Source organism: Podarcis raffonei, chromosome 7, assembly GCF_027172205.1.
Source record: "Podarcis raffonei isolate rPodRaf1 chromosome 7, rPodRaf1.pri, whole genome shotgun sequence".
Lineage (NCBI taxonomy): Eukaryota > Metazoa > Chordata > Lepidosauria > Squamata > Lacertidae > Podarcis > Podarcis raffonei.
In genome coordinates, this window is record NC_070608.1 from 48,985,795 (window position 1) to 49,011,001 (window position 25,207).

The 25,207-nt window shown below is 38.9% G+C and overlaps 1 protein-coding gene across 1 annotated transcript in view; it reads left to right on the forward strand.

The window, feature by feature from the left end:
• MTCL1 (microtubule crosslinking factor 1) overlaps window positions 1-20,697 on the forward strand; it is a 92,833-nt gene extending 72,136 nt beyond the window's left edge. The window contains 8 exon segments of the mRNA XM_053396517.1: window positions 986-1,168; window positions 4,201-4,368; window positions 5,925-6,173; window positions 8,600-8,890; window positions 10,118-10,149; window positions 10,697-12,251; window positions 19,523-19,699; window positions 19,701-20,697. Coding sequence (XP_053252492.1) covers window positions 986-1,168; window positions 4,201-4,368; window positions 5,925-6,173; window positions 8,600-8,890; window positions 10,118-10,149; window positions 10,697-12,251; window positions 19,523-19,699; window positions 19,701-19,751 — 2,706 coding nt within the window. The 3' untranslated portion in view covers window positions 19,752-20,697.
• Window positions 20,698-25,207: the final 4,510 nt, after the last annotated feature.

Genomic DNA, 25,207 nt, shown 5'->3' on the forward strand with positions numbered 1-25,207 from the left:
ACGCCCAGGGTCCCAAGAAGCTGGTACTGAACTGAAAAGATTTACAATAATCAGTCTATTAATAGTTTCAGATCAGTTTGGGGGTCATAGCAATATTGTGCATTTTAGGTAATATGTGCTCTGAATAATGAAAATACGCTTTGTTTGAAAACTAACAGAAGAGCCCTAAAACAGCATTTTGTGAGGAAGTAGAAGTGGTTGTCATTCATTCTGTTTTCCACCCTCAAAATATTTGGCTCTATCATGAGTGAACTGTTTTCTTATGCAGCTCCTAAATAATGCATTATAGAAAATAGGAAGGAAGAGAAAAGCATATCGCTCTTTGAGACTACTCTACTAAACCACCTCAGGAGGAGGAAATTACCCTTTGAATCTAAATCATTCAGTCTCGCATGTAGCTAACATGTTTATCATGTCTGCTATGTTCGTACTAAACTAGATATCTACATTATCAAAAGTGAGAAGAATATGTTACCTTTGAATGAGACAAGGATTTGAGCTGTGGAATTTTACATTTTTTAAGCTTCCATATATGCTATAAAATTTCCATCACTATTGTAGTGGCCATATCACTAATAATGATGATTTATAATGGCTATTGTATGCATATTGGCCATAATGGAATTAGTCTGCACTTAATATTACCATGCCAAAGCAAAATCTCTTCAAGATTTTAGACACTGTTTAATATTATTAAAATTAAACAAATGGCATGTTTAAAATAGGTAATGATCTTCTTCTTTGAATCTGAAATATACATTTGCCATTACACATTTACAGCTTGAACCAAAGCTGTGTGTGCACAAAGCCTTCTTCCCATCCCAACTTTATCTTCTAAGAAATGAAGAATTCCTTATGAAATAAAGTCATGGAAGGGAATGAGGAAACCCTGCGCATGCAGTGTAACACATGCTTGTTCGGAACTTCTGGTTCCAAACATTCAGACAGCAATGTTATCTTTGATTTTATTCACTTGCTATTTTAGTTGGAACACCTTGACTCCCTGCCAGAATTCAGCTTTCAGTCTGAACAAAAGCACGATGAACGGGACGAAGAGGAAGAGGAGGAAGTGTTTGGACTGGCAGACTACTCCCAACATTCCACCTTGGAGATAATGGACCATGGACCACCACTGCAGACTGCAGAATTGTTGCAGCATCAAAAGCAGGTACCAAGGCAGGTGCTTACTGTGTCTGATACTTACTTTCCTTGGATTGTATTCAACATTAACCATACTCAGTGTAGACCCACTCAGGTTAATGGACACTGCTCACTTAGGTTCATTAAATTCAATGGGTTTGCTCTGAGTAGAACTTGGTTGGTTATAATCCCTCATGTTCTGCAATATGTAAAACTCATTTAATCACAGCATGCCAGTGATCCTAATTACATAGTGATGTTGATGTGTTTCACTTATTATGTTTATATTAATCAGGAGAAAAAGGAATGATATGATTGCTGGTGCCTTTCTGACTGATACTTTAAATGAAATATTCCATTTTCTATCATGGCTTATTGCCCAGAAACATATATATTTGTCTGATGGTTTGCAATATCTACAGGCTCACCACCTAAGCATTATAGCAATGTACCATCTAACCATTTGTGTGTGGGGCTTTTTATTTCAAATAAATAATTAAAGAAGAAGACATATGCTTTAATTTATTTAATGAAAGATAGATATGGTGCAAGAAAACCCTTTTACTGCAATGGGTGCTTTTAAAACAAGCTACTTAATGTTAATATCTTCTCCCCCACCCCAAGTGGATTGAGAGGTTTACCTATTTTGAGCCTGACCTAGATTCATATGCAGCATTTGGGCCTCAGGAAATACCAATAGATACATTAAATCAGCAGTGTGGTTTCCAAAATAGCAGCAGTGACTTGGGGTGCAATGCAGAGCCTTTAAAAATCATTGGCAGTTTATCCAATGCTCTTTGATATAAAGTCTTTGAAAAGGCTCTATTTCAGGATGAATATACGAGTCAGAATTATGTATTTAGAGGGGAAGTAACTCACTGTTTAATAAGATATTCCAAAGGCAGTAAAAAAAAAATACTATCAATACAATGACACTAATACAATTCAATAAAACACTCAAATAAAAACAAACAATAATGACAATCAAATAACTATTTTAAACAGCAGTGACAAGCAGCAATTACAGCACTGATATATTTAGCAACCAAATGCTAATTTGGAAAAAAGTTAAAAATAAAAAGATCATACTTTCAGAACTGGTGGATTTCTTGTGGGAGATGGTCTGCAATTTTGTGGCTGTAATGAAAAAGGCCTTCTCAGGCATCCTAATGAGTAGTCACCATTCCCCATTCTCGGACTGCTTTAGGTGTAACATCATTTTTAGTAAAATTGGCGGCTGTTGCTTTATTTACTCAGAATGCACTGCATTAAACCACAGAGCCTAGGACTTGCCAATCAGAAGGTCGGCAGTTTGAATCCCCGCAATGGAGTGAGCTCCCGTTGCTCGGTCCCTGCTCCTGCCAACCTAGCAGTTCAAAAGCACATCAAAATGCAAGTAGATAAATAGGTACCGCTCCGGCGGGAAGGTAAACGGCGTTTCCGTGTGCTGCTCTGGTTCGCCAGAAGCGGCTTAGTCATGCTGGCCACATGACCCGGAAGTAAGCCCCTCAGCCCCTAAAAGCAGACGATACCAACTTTTCAACATTGTGATAGTGATGTTGTGATACGGTAGCGATATATTGCAGTGTTGAAAAGCAGAGGGAGGAACAAGCAGCATTGGCCCACGTCAGAAACTGGGGTGCAACTGGCACATCTCCCCCCCCCCACCAGCGCCTGGCACAGGGAGGAGGCAGCAACAGGCGGAGAAGGAAGAGAAGGCGCAGACAAGCCCCAGCCACAAGAAGCAGTCCAGTAAAGGTGCCCTCAGACTGGGCCTGCACAATGTTATGATACATCACCACAGGGGCAGGCTTTAGTAATCTTTCATAACAGGGGTGTCAGTCTGAATAAAATATTGAGGGGGGGCAGGTAGGCCCCACCTCACATCATCATCATCATCATCATAATTTATTACTGGTCAAAGACCAGCTCGAACCTCACATAATTTATCACATGCCACACACACCCCATTTAAATGTCAAAGCCCATCAACTTCGGGGGTCTCAGCCTGCTCAAATATTTTAGGCCAATACAACCGGCCCTTTGAGGGTGACCAAACTGCTGATGCGGCCCCCGATGAATTTGAGTTTGACACCCCTGCTGTAGATAGTTTTCACTCAGGTCCACGTCAGTTATTTTAGGCGGGAACCCCTGGGTTGTGTTTGCTACAATGTTGACAGCCGGCTGCCTATAAAAGCAGGCCGGCTGAGCTGTTTGCTGTTAAGTTCTGTTCCAGCTTACAAGTAAAGAGCTGCTCTGGAGAAATCGCTGTGTCGTCTGCTATGTTCGCCCACAACTTAACAGTGGAGACTTGCCATAACACAACATGACTGCCATGGCGGGCAGTGGTGGCGACATAATACAAAATTAGAGGCTTTAGAGTCATTGCTGCTCCCCCCGGCCCCAGATAACCTCAAGTCAGCTACATCTTGCAGGTCCTGATGGTGGAGATCACAGTATTGATTTTACACACACACACACTTCATATAAACATTTCTCCCCATGAACACACTCTCTCTATCCAAGTACGCCTCTCCTTCTCACACTGACATGGGCATCTACAGGATTTGGGGGGTGGTCAGTGAGGGGCAAATGAAAACACTTAAACAGTACAGCAGGGTAATTTCTCATTTTAGGTGCTGGATTTGCAATCACTGGGTTAGGCATTCCAGAGAAGATGAGATGAAAAGGTTTTGAAAACATAGTAATAAGGGTGTGGGTTTCCACTCTGGATGTGCCAGGCACCAATACACTTTGGATGCAGGCGAGTTTGATATTATGGACATCTTTGACTTGGTATCTTAAAGTTGTGGGCTGAATCGTTTTGTTTATTTTATAAACCAGGAAATTGCACTATAGACAAGCCAGGCTTCTGAGGCTTTTTTCCTCCTATTTCTTTGGTAAGAAGCTAGCATTCGGGGTGTTTTTCATGCAGCTAATCACCTTGAGAGGAACGTAGAAAACAAGAACAACAAAAAACCAACCACCCCTTATTTATCCCGAGATGTTAGAAAATACAGTTTAATGTATTAAAATTACAAATAGCTTTTGCTTCTGCAGGCACGAGAAAACCGCAGGCTTCTACATGCCCTAAAAATACTGTTGGATGACTTCCGATCTGAGCTCCGGGATGATGAACGAGAACGTCATGGCCTCCAGCAGCAGTATGCCACTGACAAAGCTGCTTGGGAAGTGGAATGGACTAAACTGAAGTGTCAGCTGGAGCAGGTACAGTCCCCATTGGGGAAGGGCAGTAGCTCAGCAGCACAAGATCTGCTTTTCATGCAGAAGGCCCTAGGTCCAATATTTGGCATTTGCAGGTAGGGCAGGGAAAGGCCATATTTTCAAATCCTGGAGCCCTGCTGCCGGTGGGTGTAGACCACTGAGCTAGATGGACCAGCTGTCTAATACAAATAAGGTAGCTGCAAATATGTCTGAAACAACAACTTTGAGTGAACCACCAGCTCTTATTATTGTTTAATCAAATTGTAGGATGGATTCAGGTGCACTTACTCAAATAACTAGTGCCTCATTCTCTAGATGGTTTCCCTGATGTGATGCTGTTTGGAATAGCTATTTAATCGGAGTAGACAGTATTAACATTTTGCTTTTATTTAATCTTATTAAATTGTAGAATCTTATTAAGTCCTAGAAAGTGTGGTTTTGTGTCTCCCTGTTGTAAGAGGTTTTGATTTTTAATTTAATGTAAAAATTTTATGTTTGAGTAATTTATTAATTGTGCTTTATTGCATTTATTTAGTAAAGTATTGCAAATTAGAGCAGATGGTTTGTGGCAGGCATGTTCTAAGCCATAACAAATGTATTATTTGATGCTATTATTTTACATCAGGCACAGGTGGTGAGAGCAAAAATGACAAGAGTCCTAAAAAAAATTCATTTGGTAGCATTACCTAAGTTCAGTGAGGATAAAAGTCAGAAAGCTACTGGATGTAATGAATGATAAATTAAGTGGGTGGGGGGGCATGAATAGTAATCTTGCAGCTTAGGTAGAAATGCAGTTGTGTCTGCAACTGGTGATTGCCAGTGAATGGGGATTCTTCATTCTTTCCCTGCACAAGTTCTTCACCATAGACACCAAGAATAGGGAGACTGTGTAAGATCTCCATCAAGCTATTCATGACACATGCCTAGAACAGTAGACAGAGATGACTGCTTCACAGCTTTGTTGCATAGATACAGACAGATCACTTCTTTGAAACTGCTTGGTTCAATTGGAAGATATTTTAGCTGAATGTAATCCTAATTATTGATAATGAACAAGGAAGCTCCCAGGATGTGTTTATAGGGCTGGGAAGAGCTGCATATCATTCTGTGATTTCAATATGGCATCTTTGCAAGGAACAGGGCATTGGATACAGAAATAGGAGAACACCCCCACTCCCTTCACAGGCTTACTCTGATTCATAATACAGCTATCCTCCAGCTCAGATAATAGCTTGAACTGCAAGAAAAGCTGTGGATTGTAATACTTGCCTTAGATTGAAGACAAATATAATGAGGTGCTGAGGTTGTATTCAGAGCCAAAGAATTACAAATTTTGGTGACATGTCTAATTGGATTTGCAGTCTTAATCTAGCAATTAGGCAAGTATGGAGTCCTTGTATGACTATTATACTATAGTTGCTTCTTTTAGAGCAAAGCTGTGCTTCAGAATGTTAAGGCATGTTTGTAAGAATCCCCTTGTCAACTGGGTAGCAAAGCCCAGCTTTTACATCTGCCATCAAAAGAGATGTTGACACTAACAACCTTTGTTTCATTTATAGCTGGAAGGGAAGAGCGAAAAAGCACAGAGTGAGACTGGTCTTGAAGCAAAAGCAGCTTTCAAGAGAGAGAGGGAGGAGCACAAGAAGCTCCTGGCTGACAGTCACCGATTAGTTATGGACTTGCAGTGGCAAATCCAGCACAGTGAGAAGAACTGGAATAAAGAAAAGGTAGAGCTTCTGGAGCAGCTCAGCAAGGACCGGCAGGAGTGGGAGAGGCAAAAGAAGGAACTGCTGAGAAGGCTAGAGCAGGTAATTCAGGGGTCAGGTCATGGTGGAATGTGTCTGCACAACTATATTGCAAAAATTAAAAAGGAACTAGACGGCTTTCTTTATATAAAAAACAAAAAAACTGCACAAACAGGGTGAACACTCTGTTTCATTGTTTCTCATAACAGATAATTACAGAAGCCCAAGGGACCTAAGAATGCTTCCAAAACTAATTTTAGAAGTCTCACTAGTGTATAGGAAATTTGTTAAAGGTTAAAGGCTATTTCCTGTCATTTCACTTCTCCCACAAAGGCAGAGTCACTCTGACCTTTACAATGCAAAGCTTTCTTGTTCTCAGACCACAAAATTATATTCCTTTTCCTTCTTAAAAAATCAAGATCTGCACATTGTAGTCTACTTCTCATTTTTAATCCTGTGGTTTCCTCTCACAAGAATGATTTCCTAGTGTGAGTAGTTGTGATGTATGAGCCATAACCCTCTAACCAATCGCAAGGCTGTCTCTGAAAACTCTACGTCTCATTGAACCTTACTTATAGTCCAAATGAAATATCCTACCTCAGGTTGATCTTTTGGATACTACTGAATCATATAAAAGCTGAATTCTACTGTCAGCTGTTATAACAGAAAACCTCACAAGACAGATAGTCACCTCATTAGTAACCGTATCAGCGTAGCTGTTTCATGACAGGCTACCAACTGGGGAAAAAACCCTGTACATTGTATCTCCCAGCTTCAGTAAAGCAAACTTTCAGTTCACTGAGGAAGAGGAAATGACTATTCACAAACCAAATAATTTATAAACAGAACAACGTTCTTGCGTTTAAATTCATTTTCATAATGTTAATTCCTAGGCGGCAGCACTCCTCTTTAACCTAGGAAACTTTCAGAAATTTGTACATCTTTGGATCAATATAGCTTCTTAGCAGTTAGCTAGATGGTACTTTCTGTGGAAGCAATTAACTTATCTCTGGTATTTTGCATGGCACTCTGCATGTTTGGAGACATCACAGCGATATATACGTAAAACAAGAAGGCAAATAATCTGAAGCATCTAAAAACAGAAATAGAGGATTGTGGCATAATCAATATGTATTCACCATAATCACTGGCCATTTTTCTTTCTGTTTACTTTAACCATAATGTAGGAAAGCAAAACATCCCCAGATTTATGAAGCATGAAATAGATCATTTGGGATAATTGTGGAAATAGAAGCATGCTGACCTACATTTCTCAAGGCTTCCAAATATTCTCTTTCAAGTTCACTGCTACAGTGTTATCTCTTGAGACACAACATCAAGCCTAATTTTGTACTGATGGTGACTGCACGCTTTTAGGTTTTCAGATTAATTATTTCACAGCTCTTGTTTTTTTGCTGTTTAATTATGAAGAGGAACCTTTTGCTGTTCTAGTATATTTATGTACACAGTTCATTGCCAAATCCTTGAACATGTCCATATATCGGAGACTAGTGATAGACTTCAAATGTGATTCAGCATATGCCACCCCTGCAAGTCTTCCTGTGTCTGTGTTGACCACAGATTCACCCCATGCACAGCAGACAGGGGAAGTTCACAATTTTAAGTGCTGATAGCAGGGTGTACCAGGTGGAAAGATGCTAAAATCCCACTTAATGTGGTGCCTGTGTCCCCAACAGCTTTCTACTCTTCCCAGCATGAGCTAAATAATTATGCCTGACACCTATAATCCACACAGGCACTGTACTAGTTGTTGCACTGATCTGTGTTAGTCCAAATAAAAATATTAGGGTGAGAACAGATGGTACAGACAAGTTGGAACCTTTTCTGATATTTCCTTCCCCTCCTAAGTATAGCACTAAAGCAGCTGAGGATACTGCCATTTGAATGCAGCCTAACAGGGCAATCCTGTGCATGTTTACATGAAAGTAAATCCCATTTTGTCCTATTAAATGTATTTAGGATTGAAGCCTAAGGCATTGAACAAGATGTTTCCATGTAAGCGTGCTCTTGCCATCAGAAACACAAACTAGGAACTGCCTTTTCCTGAAACATCTGAGTTGAAACAATTTTATGGAAATAATCTTTCTACCTTTTTATTTGAAAATATCAATATGATATTTAAGTTTCATATATATCTATATCTAAAGTGGTATACAGTGGTACCTCGGGTTACATATGCTTCAGGTTACATGCGCTTCAGGTTACAGACTCTGCTAACCCAGAAATAGTGCTTCAGGTTAAGAACTTTGCTTCAGGATGAGAACAGAAATCGTGCTCTGGCGGCGCGGCGGCAGCAGGAGGCCCCATTAGCTAAAGTGGTGCTTCAGGTTAAGAACAGTTTCAGGTTAAGTACGGACCTCCAGAACGAATTAAGTACTTAACCTGAGGTACCACTGTAAGATGAAATAAACAGACTACTGTGAAAGCTACTCTGTAGTCAGTTGATGTATGATTAATTTCTTTCTCAGCTTCAGAAAGAAAATCCACAAAGAGGAGACAACATTCTTTGTGACTCAAAAGAAACTAGCCTTCATTCATTTTCAAATCAAGTGCCTCACCCAATGGGGTCAAGATCCTACTCTGATTCAGACACCATGCAATTTGAAGATCGATCACTGTCGAAACTGAAGGAAAGTGACAGGTGCACTGCCACAGAAAACCTCTTTCTGGAAACACTGTCCCTTGATTCTCCAGATGATTCTGATGAACGACAGCCTCAGAAACTGGAACGAGAAAGGTTCTTAACTTGTGCAAATGAGGTGCGTCCATTGCTCTTTGTATTGTCAGCTCAGTTGTAATCCCATATCCCTGCTATTTTGTCAAAGGGTGCTTTCTACTGCTGTTTATATGGGGCCTTCTGGTGAATCAGTTCATTCTGGGAGTTGACTGTATGATTTAGCCAGATGCACATTGGATCTTTCTTGCAGTGACTCTATTCAAACATTATGCTGCATATAGCCAGGGCCAACACACCCATGAGGCAAGTTGAGGCGACTACCTCAGGCAGCAGGATCTACAGGGGCAGCCGGTGCTGATGTTGATCTTTCTCCCCCCACCCACCCGCCTTGTTTCTGATGTATCTCTTCCCTCACCTTCTTCTCCCCTGGCACCATTTTGGGGTCCACCTCAGGTGCCAGAATGTCTTGGGCCAGCCCTTACATATATTGTGATATAGATGCCACAATCTCACATCCCTACCATGGATAAGGAGAAGTTTGGTGGGGGACTGTGTTCCCTGATCTAGGCTATTAAAATTAGAATTGGTTATGGAGAACTTCCATTTTTTGCCATTGTTTATCATTTGTCTTTTTAATAGGGCTCTAAACAGTTATCTTTTTAAATTGTAGAACAAACTCTTTCTATAAAATAGAAGTTTTTAAAAGCTGGGCACAAAAATTATGACTAGGGGGAGGTTGTTCCTACACTGCATGTTGTGAGGAATCGTTATGGTATTCCCCATATGATTAACGTAATGGTCTGCCCACACATTTAACAGCAATGGTATAATGAGTTTCAGTTGATGCTAATTATCGATATCTAGTAAATTTATAATGAAATAATGTCAAAAAGTAGATTTTTCTGATCTCAGCACTGCAAGGTCACTAATATCAAAGAGAGTAGCACAGAAAAGCAGCTTCAGGCATGCTAATATAATATGAGATATGTACTAGTTGTCTTTATAATCATTAGAACTAAAAAAAGTTGTGCTCTATTGAGAGATAATTAATCTGTGTGTCTGGTCTTAGCAATGTGAGGGTTATTTGTTTATACTAGTCAGTTCAACTGGGAATACTATACACAGATGCATATAAAGAAAAAAATTCTTCTTAATTATCCAAATATTGGAAGCATGGGGGAGGTCAGATATGCCTTCAAAGGGTTTTCAATAATTTGATATATTGAATAAAGTTAATGCAAATACAGCCCACAGGCGCCCAATATAGGCATATATGCAGGCTCAAAATTAACAGTTTTTTTACTTTCAGGAAGAAGAAATGCACAAGGGAAATCTTCAAAGGTGAGTAAAGTGGGGTGAAACATAGCACAAAATTAATTACATGAATTATATTAACACACTTACCCTAAATTGGCTTCAAGATCTTAAAACTAGATACCAGAGGTTCAGTTCTAGAATTTTACTGTGAATAAAACTCCCCACTATTCTGTAACATAATATTATGGAGAGCTGTCACACATGTGATTTCCTCCCTTAATGATGACTTCTTATTTTTTGAATCCCTTTGTTAATATATTGCATGCCATTTAGTTTCTTCCTCAGTTTACCCATCAATAGCCGTGGTTAAGTGTAGGACAAAACAGCACAGAGATTCAAATATAAAGTGAAAACAAAGCAGATTGCATTTTCTTTAAAATAGTGATATTGGCAGGTGGTGATGCTTATCTGTATGGTTACTTAAACTAGACGGTTAACTTCACTTTGTTAAAGTTGTTTTAAATAAGAACGTTTACACTATATGGTTACTATTACCCTAAATGATACAACAAATTCAATACAGACTTCCTGTCAATTTTGTTAATTTGACGCTATGTGCTTCCTTCTTCAGGGCAATGTCTGTCTCCTCTATGTCAGAGTTCAAGCGTTTGATGGACATTTCTCCTTTTCTTCCTGAAAAGACTCTGCCTTCTTCCAGCAACAAGGAGGAGATAACACCTCCTCTGTCTCCTGATGATCTGAAATACATTGAGGAATTCAACAAAACTTGGGATTACAACACTACCAGAAAAAATGGTGGAGCTGTCGAAAGACCTGGAGATACTTGGGCAGAGAGGACAGAGATTGGGAAGGCAATCAATAATTCAGTTCCAGATCCATTCCAACCACCTTCATGGTACCTCACCACCAGTGTTACTATGACAACTAATACCATGACCAGCCCTGAGCACTGCCAGAAACAACCACTGAGGAGTCATGTTGTTGCAGAAAAAATGGGAGTTAAGGTCTTTCATAGTCCACCAGTTGTTCGCAGGTTTGAAACCTCAGTGGTAGCTAGCAATGAAGGGAAAAGCCAGTCAGAACCAGACTTTTTGTTCCCCATGACCAAAGTTAAGGGAAATGGGGGCGAGACAAAAGGTGCTTCTTCAGAAGTGTTTGGGCGATGGTCTTCTGACCTCTCCAAACACCACAACGATTTCCTGGAGAGTGGTATTCATCCTATTGAACGTCCTATTTGCACTACTTTGGGTTTTGCGTCCTCCTTGCACAGCCTGGAGATGTCCAAAAACATGAGTGATGACATGAAAGAGGTTGCTTATTCTGTCAGAAATGCAATACGTTCAAATTCGACAGAGCTTCAGTTCAAAGACACAGCTTGTCAGACTAATGGGTTGAGAACTACGGGCACACAGACCACTCAAACTATCAGTGTGGGCTTACAGACAGAAACTTTGCGTAGTATCACAAGCAGTCCACACAGGTGTCTGACACCAAAAGGGGGTACTACACCTGTCTCATCACCATCAAGAAGCTTAAGGAGCAGGCAGATGGCACCTGCTATTGAAAAGGTCCAGGCCAAATTTGAACGCACATGTTGTTCTCCCAAATATGGCTCCCCAAAATTACAGAAGAAAGCCTTTTCCAAATCAGATCAGCCAAATAACAGGACATTACCAAGCACACCTCAGAAAGGGTTCAGTGAATCTGCTTGGGCCAGATCAACCACCACAAGGGAGAGTCCAGTTCATACTACAATCAATGATGGCCTCTCCAGTTTATTCAATATCATTGACCATACCCCTGTGGTTCATGACACCCTCCAAAAATGCTCCAGGTCCAGCAGCCGATCAAGGTCAGCAGAACCCAGGTCAGAACTGGGTCCTATGCAAGACATGTGCACAAGTATCCGTGGTAGGTCACCCAGTCCCCTCCGTTTTGGCACAGAGCTACAAAAGGATGAAGGAGCTGAAACGACAAGTATCAGGCAGGACTTATCAGCTCCTCCGGGATATACTCTTACAGAAAATGCTGCCAGAATTCTCAACAAGAAACTTATGGAGCATGCCTTAAAGGAGGAGAAAAGGCTAGCTTCATACAGCCCTCCCAGTCTTAGCAATGAGAACAGCACAGGAGAAATAAACAAAGTTGAACCAGGGTCCATTGAGGTAATGAGTTTTATCCTTGTATAGTAAACCTTTTTAGATGATGAATGTTATTTGTGAATGTTGATTAAAATATAAATGTGCAAACATTTTTAAGCAAAAGGGAATTGACTGTATAATGAATGCTTCTTCTTTGGAAGAACTTTAATGCAACACTTTTCTATGCTTCACACACATTTGTGGGGGGTACGTGGCATTTGTATATAATAGAGATATAAGTAGCAATGGGTCTTTAAATGAATGCACCATGATGATGGATCCAGCCATAAGATGATCATATTGAGGGGTGTTTCATTGTAATATATCTGAAAGATAACACAGCAGTTTTCATATGCGGTATAATTTAAAATATTAATTAACTTGTATTTCATACAGTAACACCATGACAATTTTTAATGTATGTCAGTACAATCTTAAGCAAGTTTATTTATCAAAAGTAAATTCTGCTGAATGCAGTAGAACATAAAAAAATTGTTTTAGGAATTGGAGATTTCATATACACAAAAGGCACTATTTACCACACTCGAGTATCCATGCACAATTGCTTTGAAACTAGCCAGTTTTGTGATCCAAAGCCTCCTGAGACAAATAGGTTTTCAGAGCCTTTCTGAAAGTCTGGAAGGTGGTAGCACTCTGGAGGTCAGCTAGCGATGAATTCCAGACACAGCTTTGGAAGCTACTGACTACAACAAATTTGCCCACAAATTTACTATTTGGATGGAGGAAACTTTCAGCAGGGCCTCTTTCTTTGGTCTTAGAAGATTTACAGAAGGATACAGTGTCCATAATGCATCCCAGCAAATATCTTCCTACTACATCTTTGAACCCCTACGTATTCTACAATCTTCATAAGTATCCTGCAACATTGCCGTATTGCTTTTTGAGCTGCTCCAGATGTTAATATTTTTCTGGATAGTTCATCTGTGCCATCCTGTTTGAAAACTATGTGAGGGTTGCGCCTTGGGTTACATGTATTTGAAAGCAGAGCAGCACAATAGACATGTGATTTTCACCCAAGGTTGTATGGTTTTTCTCCTGTGTGAAAATTATGTATAAAGATGATTAGGAAATGTTTATTGCTGATCAAGTATGGTCTTATGGATAGAAGTTGGCTTGGGTCAAGGTTTAAATCCCAGCTCAGCAATGAATTCACTTAGGGGCATGTCATGGTAACTCTTGTTATTCTTGAATAAGTGCAGTATTTGCATTTGCATTCTAAATATTTTATATTCTTTTTTAAAAAAATGTGTGAATATGCTATTTAAATGGATCTTCATTATAATGACCATTTGAAATTGGTTCACTGTACCAGTTGTGGCATTAAGACTGCAATCCTGTACCTACTTACTTGGGAGTAAGCTCCATGGAACTCTAAGTAGGCATGTATAGAATTGCACTACAATTTCCAAAACTAGTAACTGAAGTTAACCTTAAATATACACATTTTATAATCCCTTAACATAAAGTAATAATTAAGAAGTTTTACATAAAGGCAAACACGTTGTGTGGGCAACTTTTATAACCAAATGTCACATACAGGGAAAAAGAAATATTGCCATTGTGTGGTGTGTTACTACTCTTGTTATATCATCTTTTCACAATGGCAATTACTTCACAGGAACTGACTTCAGTTGCTTGGATGTTGTTTGAGCTCACTTCCATAGTTCCACAAAAAGATACAAGTCTCGTTGAGGGTGCTTCCAGACAGGTCTTAATATTGTAAATGTGTTGTAAACAATTATTATTTTTTAAACTTACTGGATTTTCCTCAAAAAGGGTAAATCCAAATTAATTTGGGGAGTGAGGATACAGGCTGGCATCTTTATGGTGGTGACATTGTGGGGAGACTGCAAAAATGTTGTATGCAGGAAGAGAACCACTCCCACAGCAAATGCTTTTCTAGAAGCACCCTAAGTAATGCTCCACAAATATGTGGGATGGTGAACTTTGAAAGGCTCAAGTCCAAAGGATGGATGTTTAAAATGTGATAGCACGATGAAAAGTTTATGGAATAATCACTTAGAGCAAGTCAGTTTAGGAAGTTACTTGCTAATGGCTTCTATTCAGATTACCAAATGCATTTTTGCTCGTTTGGTGGTTGGGCTGAACTTAAAATGGCATGCCATGTAAAGTAAAGCATCCTGTCAGTATTGCTCCTTTCTTGATTCTGGCAGTGGGAGTGCCTTACATATCTGTTCCAAATTAGCCAATCTGCTTATACTGAAAGAATAATTTATTTCTGCCCTGCAGGAATAATGCATCACTGATTTTTGAATACCCGCATGGAATGCCAGTTAGAAGCTTGTTGCTATTTCATTTGTGCTTCTTACAATTGTTTTCTTCAAATTTTCCATTTAGGATGCCTTCTGTGATACTTGCTAAAATATAGAATATTTGTGTGCATTCACATGCATATGTGTATTATGTATACACATGTTAAATACACACTGGTGGTTTTTTCATATATGTATATATATATATATATATATATATATATATATATATATATATTGCTCTGTCCCAGGGCAATATGATAAGTTTTGTATCCTCAAAATGCTGTTTTCGAAATGCCCTCTACATCTGCCCTGACCTTACCTCTGCCAAACGTCTATCTGATTAGGAAGTCATGGCATCTATATACACGAAACTTCTTCAGGTCACACAAAAAACAAAATGTCTGGTTTTTCCTTGAGCTGCCAAGAACTTTGCATACATCCGCCGTAGTTCTGTTATTCAAGAAGGTGGGAAAGAGAAGAGCTCCTGAAGAAAGTCCAGCAGGCCACATTATTTGGCAAGAGAGCTACTGTAGCTGCTGTGCTGTGTCATGCTTCATATTCTGTTCCTAATTGCGTGGCCCTCGCTGCATACTGCCCTCTCTGCTGACAACCGTTTCCAGCGCTAGAACAGATGGCATCAGAATGCTTTCTCTTTTTTTGCTTCTGCTTTTTCTCCCCTTCCTTAAAGGCAAAGACAAAACAGCAAATTCATATCCACTAGATGTGATTTGTCACCCAGTCTTTCCGATTCTTGCTATATGAACCCATTCCTTGCCTTTAAAAAAAAATAGACAGAAACTTTCTAATTTCAAAACTTATTCGGACTTTGGAATACATTTGGAACAAGTGGAATACATGCTTACCAATCAGATATAGTCTTTAATGCCATACCCTCATGTAAAGACAATGCTAAAAATTGGGGGTGTCTCCCATTTTCTCAGTGTGATGTTAGCAGTTTACTGCATCTTTCACATAGCCTCTCCAATTATGGCTGCGGCATAATACATGTTAGCAGTAAAATATGGAGAGCTCTTCAATGCTGACTACATTTCTCTGGTTTAAATATTCTTTCCAACCTACTTCCTCTTTTTTCCCCTCTGTCTGTCTATGTCCAGAACCAAACTGTCTTACTAACTGCCCCCTGGGGACCCTAACCCTGCCTGCCTCACTGCTGTAAGTCCTTTCTACCTTTGTTTCCAAAATTCTTTACTTAAAACAACAACTTTTACTTGGTGTAGAAGTATAAACCGAAGAAACAGCAGCATTCCCTGTCACTGGCATGAGCTGACAGTGGATTCCAAATAGAGAATGAAGCTTTTGAGTCATATAGCTCTGTCCTCTAAAACATTTCCCACCAAATATTGTTCATTAGTCACTGTCATGAACACTCTCAAACCAGCATGTTTCCTCTTCAACCAGGTCCATTCCATGGAACTAAGTTGAACCAAATTAGTTTTAACGCAGCTTTGCTAGCTATAGGATTCTGCCCACAGTGCGGTTTGTAAGGTATTTTTACTTGTTGTTCTTTCATTCTCCACCATTTATTGCACCTGTTAATATAATTCTTCAGTTTCCAGATAAATAGGGCAAAGCCAGCTGCCTTGTTAGGGTCATGCTTTAGATGCAGCAACATGCTCCATTGCTTGTGCTGTGGCAGCTGAAGACCAATCCACAGGATAAGGTCAGTAAAAGCCCCACAGAAGGCTGGGAGTAAAATGGAAAGAATCTCTACATACCTAGTTTCGAGACTAATGTTGCATTCAGACTTTCATAAATACGGAATTTGCCATTGCAGCATGATAGCGTTGTCATTGCAAAAGTTTTCATTGCATGGTGAGTCATTCCTTTTCTCTCAGATGGAAAGGAAATGGGAAGAAAGCTTCGCAAGGTGAGATGGTTGCCTCACTGAACAAGTCTGTCCTACAGATGTATTTGAACATATGTAGTTTGAGAGGCAGGGCTCCTGGGAGTGCACATTCATTACATGTTCAAGACATGCAAACTCTTCTGCAGGCACAAGCACATGGAAAACCATTCTCTGTGTTTGCAGCAGAAGTTGGCTGTGCACAGCACTGATTGGCTGGAAGGGATGATGGCATGAGTTTTCCCCCTCACAGCTTTTCATCTGTTTTAAAATGGGTCCTGCTTTTAAAAAAGAAAAAGGAGACACAACTAGAAAGGAGCCAAGCAGTTGTGATCTCCACTCTGAGGGTCTGCCCATTTGCTTGTTCACACTGAGGCATATTTGCATTTAGGATTATGTGTGAACCAGGCCAGTGCTGTCCATTACTAGTAAAGTGGTTGCACTGAAGCATCTTATTTATCCTGTCTCATACTATAGACACTCTAAGCAGCAGACTTAAACATAACCATGTATGCCAGAACAAAATCTGCCAGTCCTTTATTCACTGAAAGCAGCTATAAATGGTGTGTACTACATACTGGAGTGCAGAAATAAATGTGGGCCTAATTCTGCCTTTCTCTTAAAGCTGCAATAGAAAGTTGTCTGAAATAGGGGTAACTTCACTGAAATAAATTAATAAATGTGGCCATGTATTTAGCAAGAATAAGTCAGAGTAACCAAAATTCAACTGAGCTGCGCATATAATTACATCTAGAAAAACATAGTCTCAGTCCATCTTTTCTTATGGTAGACGCTGGGCATGGTTTTAGTATTGTACCATATTTTAACAAGATGGAGACTTATAATTTCTTTCCAATGGGCATGAATGTATTATTCACCTTATTATTTTGTATTTCCAATACAAAAGCTCTATTACTGATTTAAAATGCTAGGAATTCTCAATTTAATGGGATCTTGAAGGGTAGCATTTTGTCTCTAGCGCTCGAGCTAAAGAGATTCGGCACTTGCTAGAGGCCCGATACATACAGAATATGTATCCAATGTATACCATCTCTTTATTCAGTTTCCAGGCACTCTCCCCCATAAAGTGTTGTGGTCCTTTTCTCTCCATAGAGAAAGGGCTTTTTCAAGGGTAGCTTGAAGACAATAACATGAGTGCAACCTCTCTTCATTCCATGACATTGTGTTTTGTGCATCCTGTTTCAGTCTGTTTCTGTCTCTTCTGGCCTTGCTTTTCTGAAGCAACCATCCTGTGCACAATTACCTGAGAATAAGTCCCCCCTGAATTCTGTGGGACTTACTTCTGAGTTACATGGTTAGGGATTGTGAAGCAAAATACTTAACTGTCAATGTCTGCTTTATATCATGTTACCAGGCTCAGCGTCCTCCTGTCTTTTACTGCCTTTGTTCCATTTTTATAGCATGGTGTGGTAAATCTCTCACTCCATTTAACATGTGTCTTTGGCTCTTATTCAGTAACTTATTCCATAATTCTTACTATGTGGTATATAACTTCCAGCTTTGTCTACTGCCAGGGTACATTTTGATTTGGATTTTTGTATAGCTTACATATCACTCTCTCACCTGTTTAGTGATTTACACCCTCATTGTGGACCTTTTTCTTCTATGTGTTGATAATCTTAGCACTTTTTGCTTTTAGATTCTTAAAGGTACACAGTGGAAACCTGATTATGTGCTTTGGCAAGTTTACAAATTGTACGCAAAATTCTCCATTCTGTAGGAAAGTCTGTAATTACTAGCTGCCATCATCAGTCCTAAAATATAAATAAACTGTCAGTGTGAAACATCACAGTTAAAGGCTGTGTACTCCAAATGCAATCAGGCCTTGCATTAAGTTTACTTTTCCAGTCTTTAACTTTTCTCCTTCAGTAGTCCTGGGTTGCAGATTGATTTGGGCTGTGGCCAAGGCTGACAAGGCCTTGAAGCATCCTGAAGTAGTACCTCATGTGACTGATTTCTAAAAGTGGCACTCTTTCCTTCCACTTGGATTGATCGATCTCTTTGTGCAATTACAAAAGGGGGAGGGGTGCTCCAATTAAGAACTGTGGAGCCAGAGGTTGGGGGATGATTTTCATTTTTTTACTTCAAGTAAATAGATATCAGTCACCGGTGTTAGCTGGAGCTGCTTGTCTGTTTTACTACTTTCAGTTTGGTTATAAAGGTCAGTTTAGGTCAGTTTTAAGTCAGTAATATTGTTTAGCAATTGCCTACCATTGCTCTTTAGTCCAAATTATTTTTAAATCCAAGTACACTGAGAGGAAATCATGCTTTATATTCTGAGTGTTCTTCAGTTGATGATTATATCATAATTTTATAGAGAATATTACTTGAACAAACCTGACCAATTGTCCTCTCACTAGCAAATGTAACATCCAGCGTCACTGAAAACATATTAAAGATATTTGGGGGCACTTCACACGATGGAACTGCCCCACATCAAGTATTTTAGTTATGCCTACAGCCAGTGTTTATAATTATGAACATATTTAAACAGTATACTTCTCCTCAATGTGAACATTTTGAGCCAGACTGCATGTGACAGCAAGAGAATTTTGTGTAGAATCAGGTCCAAATCTCTCTAGCTCATTGGGAAGGTGCAATTTGAATAGCAGCATGAGTAGACAAGTTGAGGCGTTAGAATTCTCCCCTATTCAACCAGTCTTCTTCCTGGGTGCACTTTGTTGTTGTTAAGTAACCTTTGAAGTGACTCCAAGATCAGAAGTAAACCTCACTGGGATAAAACTGGTATTAAAAATGGGGTGGGTTGGAAATTCGTCTCCCCCCCCCCCCGCCGCCCGCCTTGTATTATAGAAGACTGGCAGGACTCTGGGCCTCCTCTAGTTGCTATCTCAGTTATTTTCTTCCAAAATCCTAGTAAGTGAATGTTGGTCAGAGACATCAGTTCACTTAAATTACTTGCCTCATCCTTTCATATTTTGCTTCATTGGTTACAGGCAAAAGTCAAGAATTTAAGAGCTGTCTACAAAAATGTGTTTTTTGCTGCTTTGGTTTCCTTGCCAAATTACATATGCTTAGATTTTGGATTTAGCTTTCTTTCATTGTGTGATATATAAATTGGTAATTTTGTTCCTCTCCATTTTTTCACAAAAAAGGAACTACCTTGTTCCGCACTTGCTCCATCCTTAGAATCCTGCTTCTCCCGACCAGAGAGACCAGCGAATCGACGCCCACCTTCCAGATGGGCCTCACATTCCCCTACTGCCTCACTATCTCAGTTAACTGGGGAGGAATATGGAAGCATGGAACTGCCGTTGGAGAACCCAAACCAGTGATGCAAGCCTGCATGAATTATCACAGAATAATTCACTGTCTTTTGCATAGTAGCACCATTACCATGGCCAGTCTCTGTCAGCGAGGAGAGCTCAAGTTGCAGAGGTTAAAGAATGTTCTAGAATGCAGCTGCTTTGTGTACCTGAGAAACAGATGTTTCTAGAATGAAACAGTTAATGTGCCTGTAATAACTTATTTTTTTCATAGCTCAGAAAACTATTTTTGCCTCCATCTTTTCTACACACAGTATATTAGGATCTAAAAGATATGCAGATAAAGATAAGGTTTTAAATAAAACATGAATTATGTTTCAAGGGAAACTGAATGTGTTCTCTCTTTCCCACTCTCTGACTACTGACTGCCTTCTGTTATATTTGCACCGTTAAGGTTTGGGTTTTGTTTTTTTGTTTTTTAAATTAGAATTTTAAGTTAATTATGTTGGTTATCAGTTTGAAAAAGAAAATTCATAGAGGTGCTTTAGCATGTCTGAAGCAGTAACTTTTAAGTAGTGAAAAAGCCATTGAACTAGTTGACTAGAGTTGTCTTAAATAAACTAGAGGGGAATGCAGGGAATATGGAATGAAATGTTTAGAAAAGGGCGGGGGGAGCCTCAGACAGTCTTAATGAAGTGAGCTGTACGATACATACACACACAAAAGATTTGCATGTCATTAGGTTCCTAGCACTTTAGTGCATGTACACACTGCTACTGTACTCTCACTGTCACATCCGTGTCTCAATTTCTTTCCCTTATATTGTTGTGAATTTATCTGTACTGTACTTTTAATGTTGGTATTCTTGCAATGATTGTACAAAAAAAGATTTTTAAATAATTGTTCAAACAGTTCAACTGACTATGTACAGTGTTTATTGAAAACTTCCCTTGTTTGAGGGAAAGCACTGAGAACTCTGGGCATACTAAATTGTAACTGGCCTTGTTTTAAGAGTCTGTTTGAGACCATGTGGTGTGGAAATAAATTCCTCAGTATTTACAAAACGCTGGAGTTTGTTTGAAGCTTGATATTCCTAAACCTGTTTCCCATCTATTACATGAATGCTAGCAAACATCCTTAACAAGATAGAAAAATTTGAATATGAACAAATGGACATGTATATCCCCCTCCCCCCAAAAAGCTGAACTTGTAGAGTATGAAGAACTATGTTGGGAGTGTTCTTTGCTGTTTGCAAAAGAAAGAAAAAATCTAGTTCACTAGGGTGGCAGTTTCTTTTTTTATGTTTCCTTTGATATTTAGTGTTTGATCATGAGCATATGCTGATACCATCTATCAAAACAGACAAAATTTAAAAGCCAGACTTAAAAGCCAGATTTAACACATTCTTGTATCATACCAGGTAAGAATTGGCAGACGTTTGCTTTTCTTACAAGTATCTTTGCTCTGAAAGCATTTATGGGCAGTTAGGACAACGCAAGGATGACTAGTGCTGTGTGATCTTGAGCCATTTTTCAACTGTGCCTCCTATTGCATTCCCAGAAGCCACACCAGAACTTCTGAGCACTTAAAAGGGGCCTCCTGAGTATTTGCCCTTCAGTGCCTCTTGGCACCCTAGTCAAGTATTCCACATTTTTTAATTGTTAGGGACAACATAAAGAGGAAGACTATAGGGGCTGAAAGAGAAAGGGGAAATGTGGTGTATAGAGGCTACATTGCAAGGAAACACAAGAAGACTGTAGATCATCTTTAGTGCTAAGTTGGTGCAGAAGCTAAGAGAGGAGCCCTAACTTACAGTTTCTGTGTCTTTTTTTGTGAATAGGCACACATATAATTCTTTAATTGTGATACCAACGTTTCTTTTGATTTTTTGAGCTCAAGGGATGATGCTGTACACTATGTTCCCAATCAGCAATACAGTAGTATCTCAATGTGTACTGGAAAACTTTGTTAATCTTACAGCCAGAGATGTCTCAGATGGTTTGATAAGTGAGAAAGGATTGATTCCATTAGATATTTCCAGTCTTTTCAAACCCAAATCTCAAAAGAAACAGGTTGATTCAGTTGATGAATTTCAGTAGTAATTTGATAATTCTAACTCAGATGAGAATTATGAAATAAGCACCTTGGATAGTGCAGTCTTTTTGATAGATATTGTTATCTGCTGGAGGTTTTGATACAATTGAGGTGTATACATTTTGTTAAATAAATAGTCAATCAGATTAAAGAGAAAGAACTAGTTGCAGTGGTGTAATCACTCCTCTGCAATTAACTCCAATGCATTGGGCCAGGAGATGTAATTTCATTTCTTTATTTCCTCAGGTTAAAAAAAGATGAAGCTGATACCCCAGAAACATAAGCTCTCTTTTTCCTATATAGAAAGATACAAATGGGAAAACAGATTATAAGGAGTGCAGCCTAGGGCTTCTTTGAATATTCATAATCAATCTTCCTTAAGAGAGAGAAAGAGAGAAAACGAGAGAAAGAGTCACACATAACTAGGCACACATAACTAGTTAATGACTCCCAGAAGCGATGTTTGCTCTCTGAAATCAGTGCACACAGCCAAGCCATCGGATTAGTCCTTAGCCATCCTGAAATAGTAAGGTGTGTCAGGATAAGCAGCTTGCCATGGGTTGTCAAGTAAACTGCTTACATAACTGCAGGAATGACTGATACAAGAGGCTGGCTGAACCCAAGGAGCCAGAAAAGAAAAGGAGAGAGGAAGCCAAATGCATAAGGAAAGCACTTCAAAAGATCTGAAACCCACATTAATGTAACGTTATGTTCCCTGTGGTCAAATCCTTGAGCACAACAGTATCAAATATGTTGCCCAAGATCTTTAAAAGCATGTGGACTTTCACGTTTTAATTATGACAGCGTTATTTTTCTGTTTTAACAAATATATTTTCTTTGTTAATATGGTTGATATGTTCTGCAACATTGATATGTTCTGCAAAAGATTTAAGGTAACTTCTGTCTCAGCTTTATGAAAGCTTGATGTCCACTGGGTGCAATTGTGCTGGCGATTTACAAACTGAAGGACTGAGCAGAAGCTTAGATAGAAATAAATAAACAGGCTGGTGTAGGTTTTCAGTATGATGCTTCCCTTTGCTTTTTTGTTATATCATTTCTCACCTCCAATAAGTTTTATTTTTATTTTCTCTTTACAAACCTGATTTAGATAATAGTTAGATGTTGTTGGGTTGTTGTGGCTGTGTGTGATGTGTATGAAAATTGAGCATTTTCACATACAGCTGAAGTTTTGTAGATAATAATCATTTTGGGCTGCTGCTCCAACTGGAAATCTCTTGTACAGACTATGATCTCCCAACAAACCCTAAATAACTCTCCTTTTGATACTTCCTTCAGAAGTCATTAATACTGATTTATGCCTCGTTACTACACTGCTAACAACAGTGAGACAAGTGTATTGCACAAAAATGGAGAAATAAAGATCCTACCATAACTGGCTGGTTATGGAAAACTTGCCAAACTATCTTAATGAGAAAGCTTACCTATGAAAGCAATGCAATACATAATAAGAAAACAAATTCATTGAGAGGTGGGCCTTGCTTTTACAGTTCTGGAATGACTGTGTAAATAATGTTATTTTTCATTTTAATTTATTCATGGTACTATAGAGTTTCTGTTACGTTGTCACTCCACCCTCTTCATATGTCAGTTTCTTGTCTTTTTTGTTTTTGTTTCATTTGTTTACTTTTTCTGCATGAGAAGCAAGGTTGCCTGGATATAATGGTTTTTGTTTCATGTTGTTATAATATTATATTATTATTATTATTATTATTATTATTATTATTATTATTATTTAAAAAGGGGTATGATACTGCTTTAAATGTATAGTGCAGTGTGATTCAAAGTGCCAAGAGCTGGCAGGCCTTTCTTGATCACAGCTGCTGAAGAAAATGCAGTTGTGACCTCAGATATCGTTGCCAATTTGCCATGTACAGCTTGATTTTCTGAATTCTTGGTGTGAAGAACTGACCCACCAGCTGTTGCCATCTCAAAGGTCAAAGTTATTAGCTTGTAATAGAAAAAAAATAATGTGACAAAAAAATAATGTGACATTATTCCTGAATTATTAAGCTTAAGGCCAAGGAAGCAAAAACGCACATTATTTATTCACATAGACTGCAGCTTTCCACTATGGCATGTCAGCATTAATCACCCAGGCACTTATGTAGCTTATCTTTTAAGCAGCAAATAATTAGAGCTTCTTTCATAGGCTGAACTAAATAATTTAGTAGAATCATTTCTTCTAATCAGAAAAGTCTTGAGAAAAGGGCAGCAAGGAAAATGATGAGCAGGTTCCCTAAGCAGCATCCTAAGGAATTAAAAAGACTGTTCACTATAGCAGTGTGGTATGAAGAGACGTGTAACATAGCTCTGATTTTTAACACTTTAAATTTCCCACAAAAGAGAGGAGATCCTGATATAAAAGTAGGTAGTGCCAAGGAAACTCCTTTAACTCCAAACCTTATGGGAGCTATTTTAAATGTTGCCTAAATTCATTTTGACCTAGCTGTGATAGTAAATTAAGTTGCTAAACATCTGCTGTCATTACAGTGAGATCCTTTTGTAAAAGCTTACAAAATGTCAACTGCGCACGCATCTGACAATGTCCTGTGACATTTTTTTTAACATTGATATTCATTACCTCAGACTTCCAATGAGTTTATTACTTCATAGAAGTGACAGAGAATTCTAGCAGAGAAGGTTATTAGACTTGGTGCATATAGAAATGCTGGTGGTGTGATTTCAACCTAGAAGCAGGTATTTTAATGGAGAGTAATGCATTATGCACAGAAATTTCTTTGGCAACTGCTGAGTGAGAAGTACCCCTTAGGCAGCGCGGCCAACCTAGTCTCAAATTCTTCCATTCCAATATTACAATGGATCTTTAAGAAGATTTTCCAAAACGATATAAATTCTAAGTACTAAAACAGGGATGGGGAAACCTGTGGTCTTCCGAATGTTGCCAGCAAGTCCAGTGGTCAGGGATGGTGGCACCACAGCAAGATCTCAGGTTTCCCATCCTTGGAAGACAGCAGAAGCTGAAATATATGCAGCAAAAAGGGGAAGAGGTATGTGTGTCACTTAAAATTGGGACTTCAACTTTACTGTTCGGCCTGTCTTTACTGTTTATGATTCCCATGTGTAGTTTCTGAGGTAAACAAAATAATTGTTCTGGAATGAGATGAAAGGCAGTAAGTAGATCAAGGTCACCTGGTAAGTTTCATGAGTGAATGGGGATTTGTTCTGTGGTCTTCCAGGCCCCAGTACAACACTATAATCATACACTACACTCTGTGCTTTTCTTCTAGAAAAAAGGTACCGGTACTGTATACCCTTGAATACCTACAACAGAAGGTATTGAAATGGGGCAAAAAAACAGCTAAAATGTTAAATAAACCTTGAGATGTAATAGATTCTTTGAGCACCTTAACAGTAAAAGAGGCCATACAACCAAATAAAGCTATCAATTTACAATTACAAGAGAATCAAACTAATAAATTATAAAGATTGCATAACCTA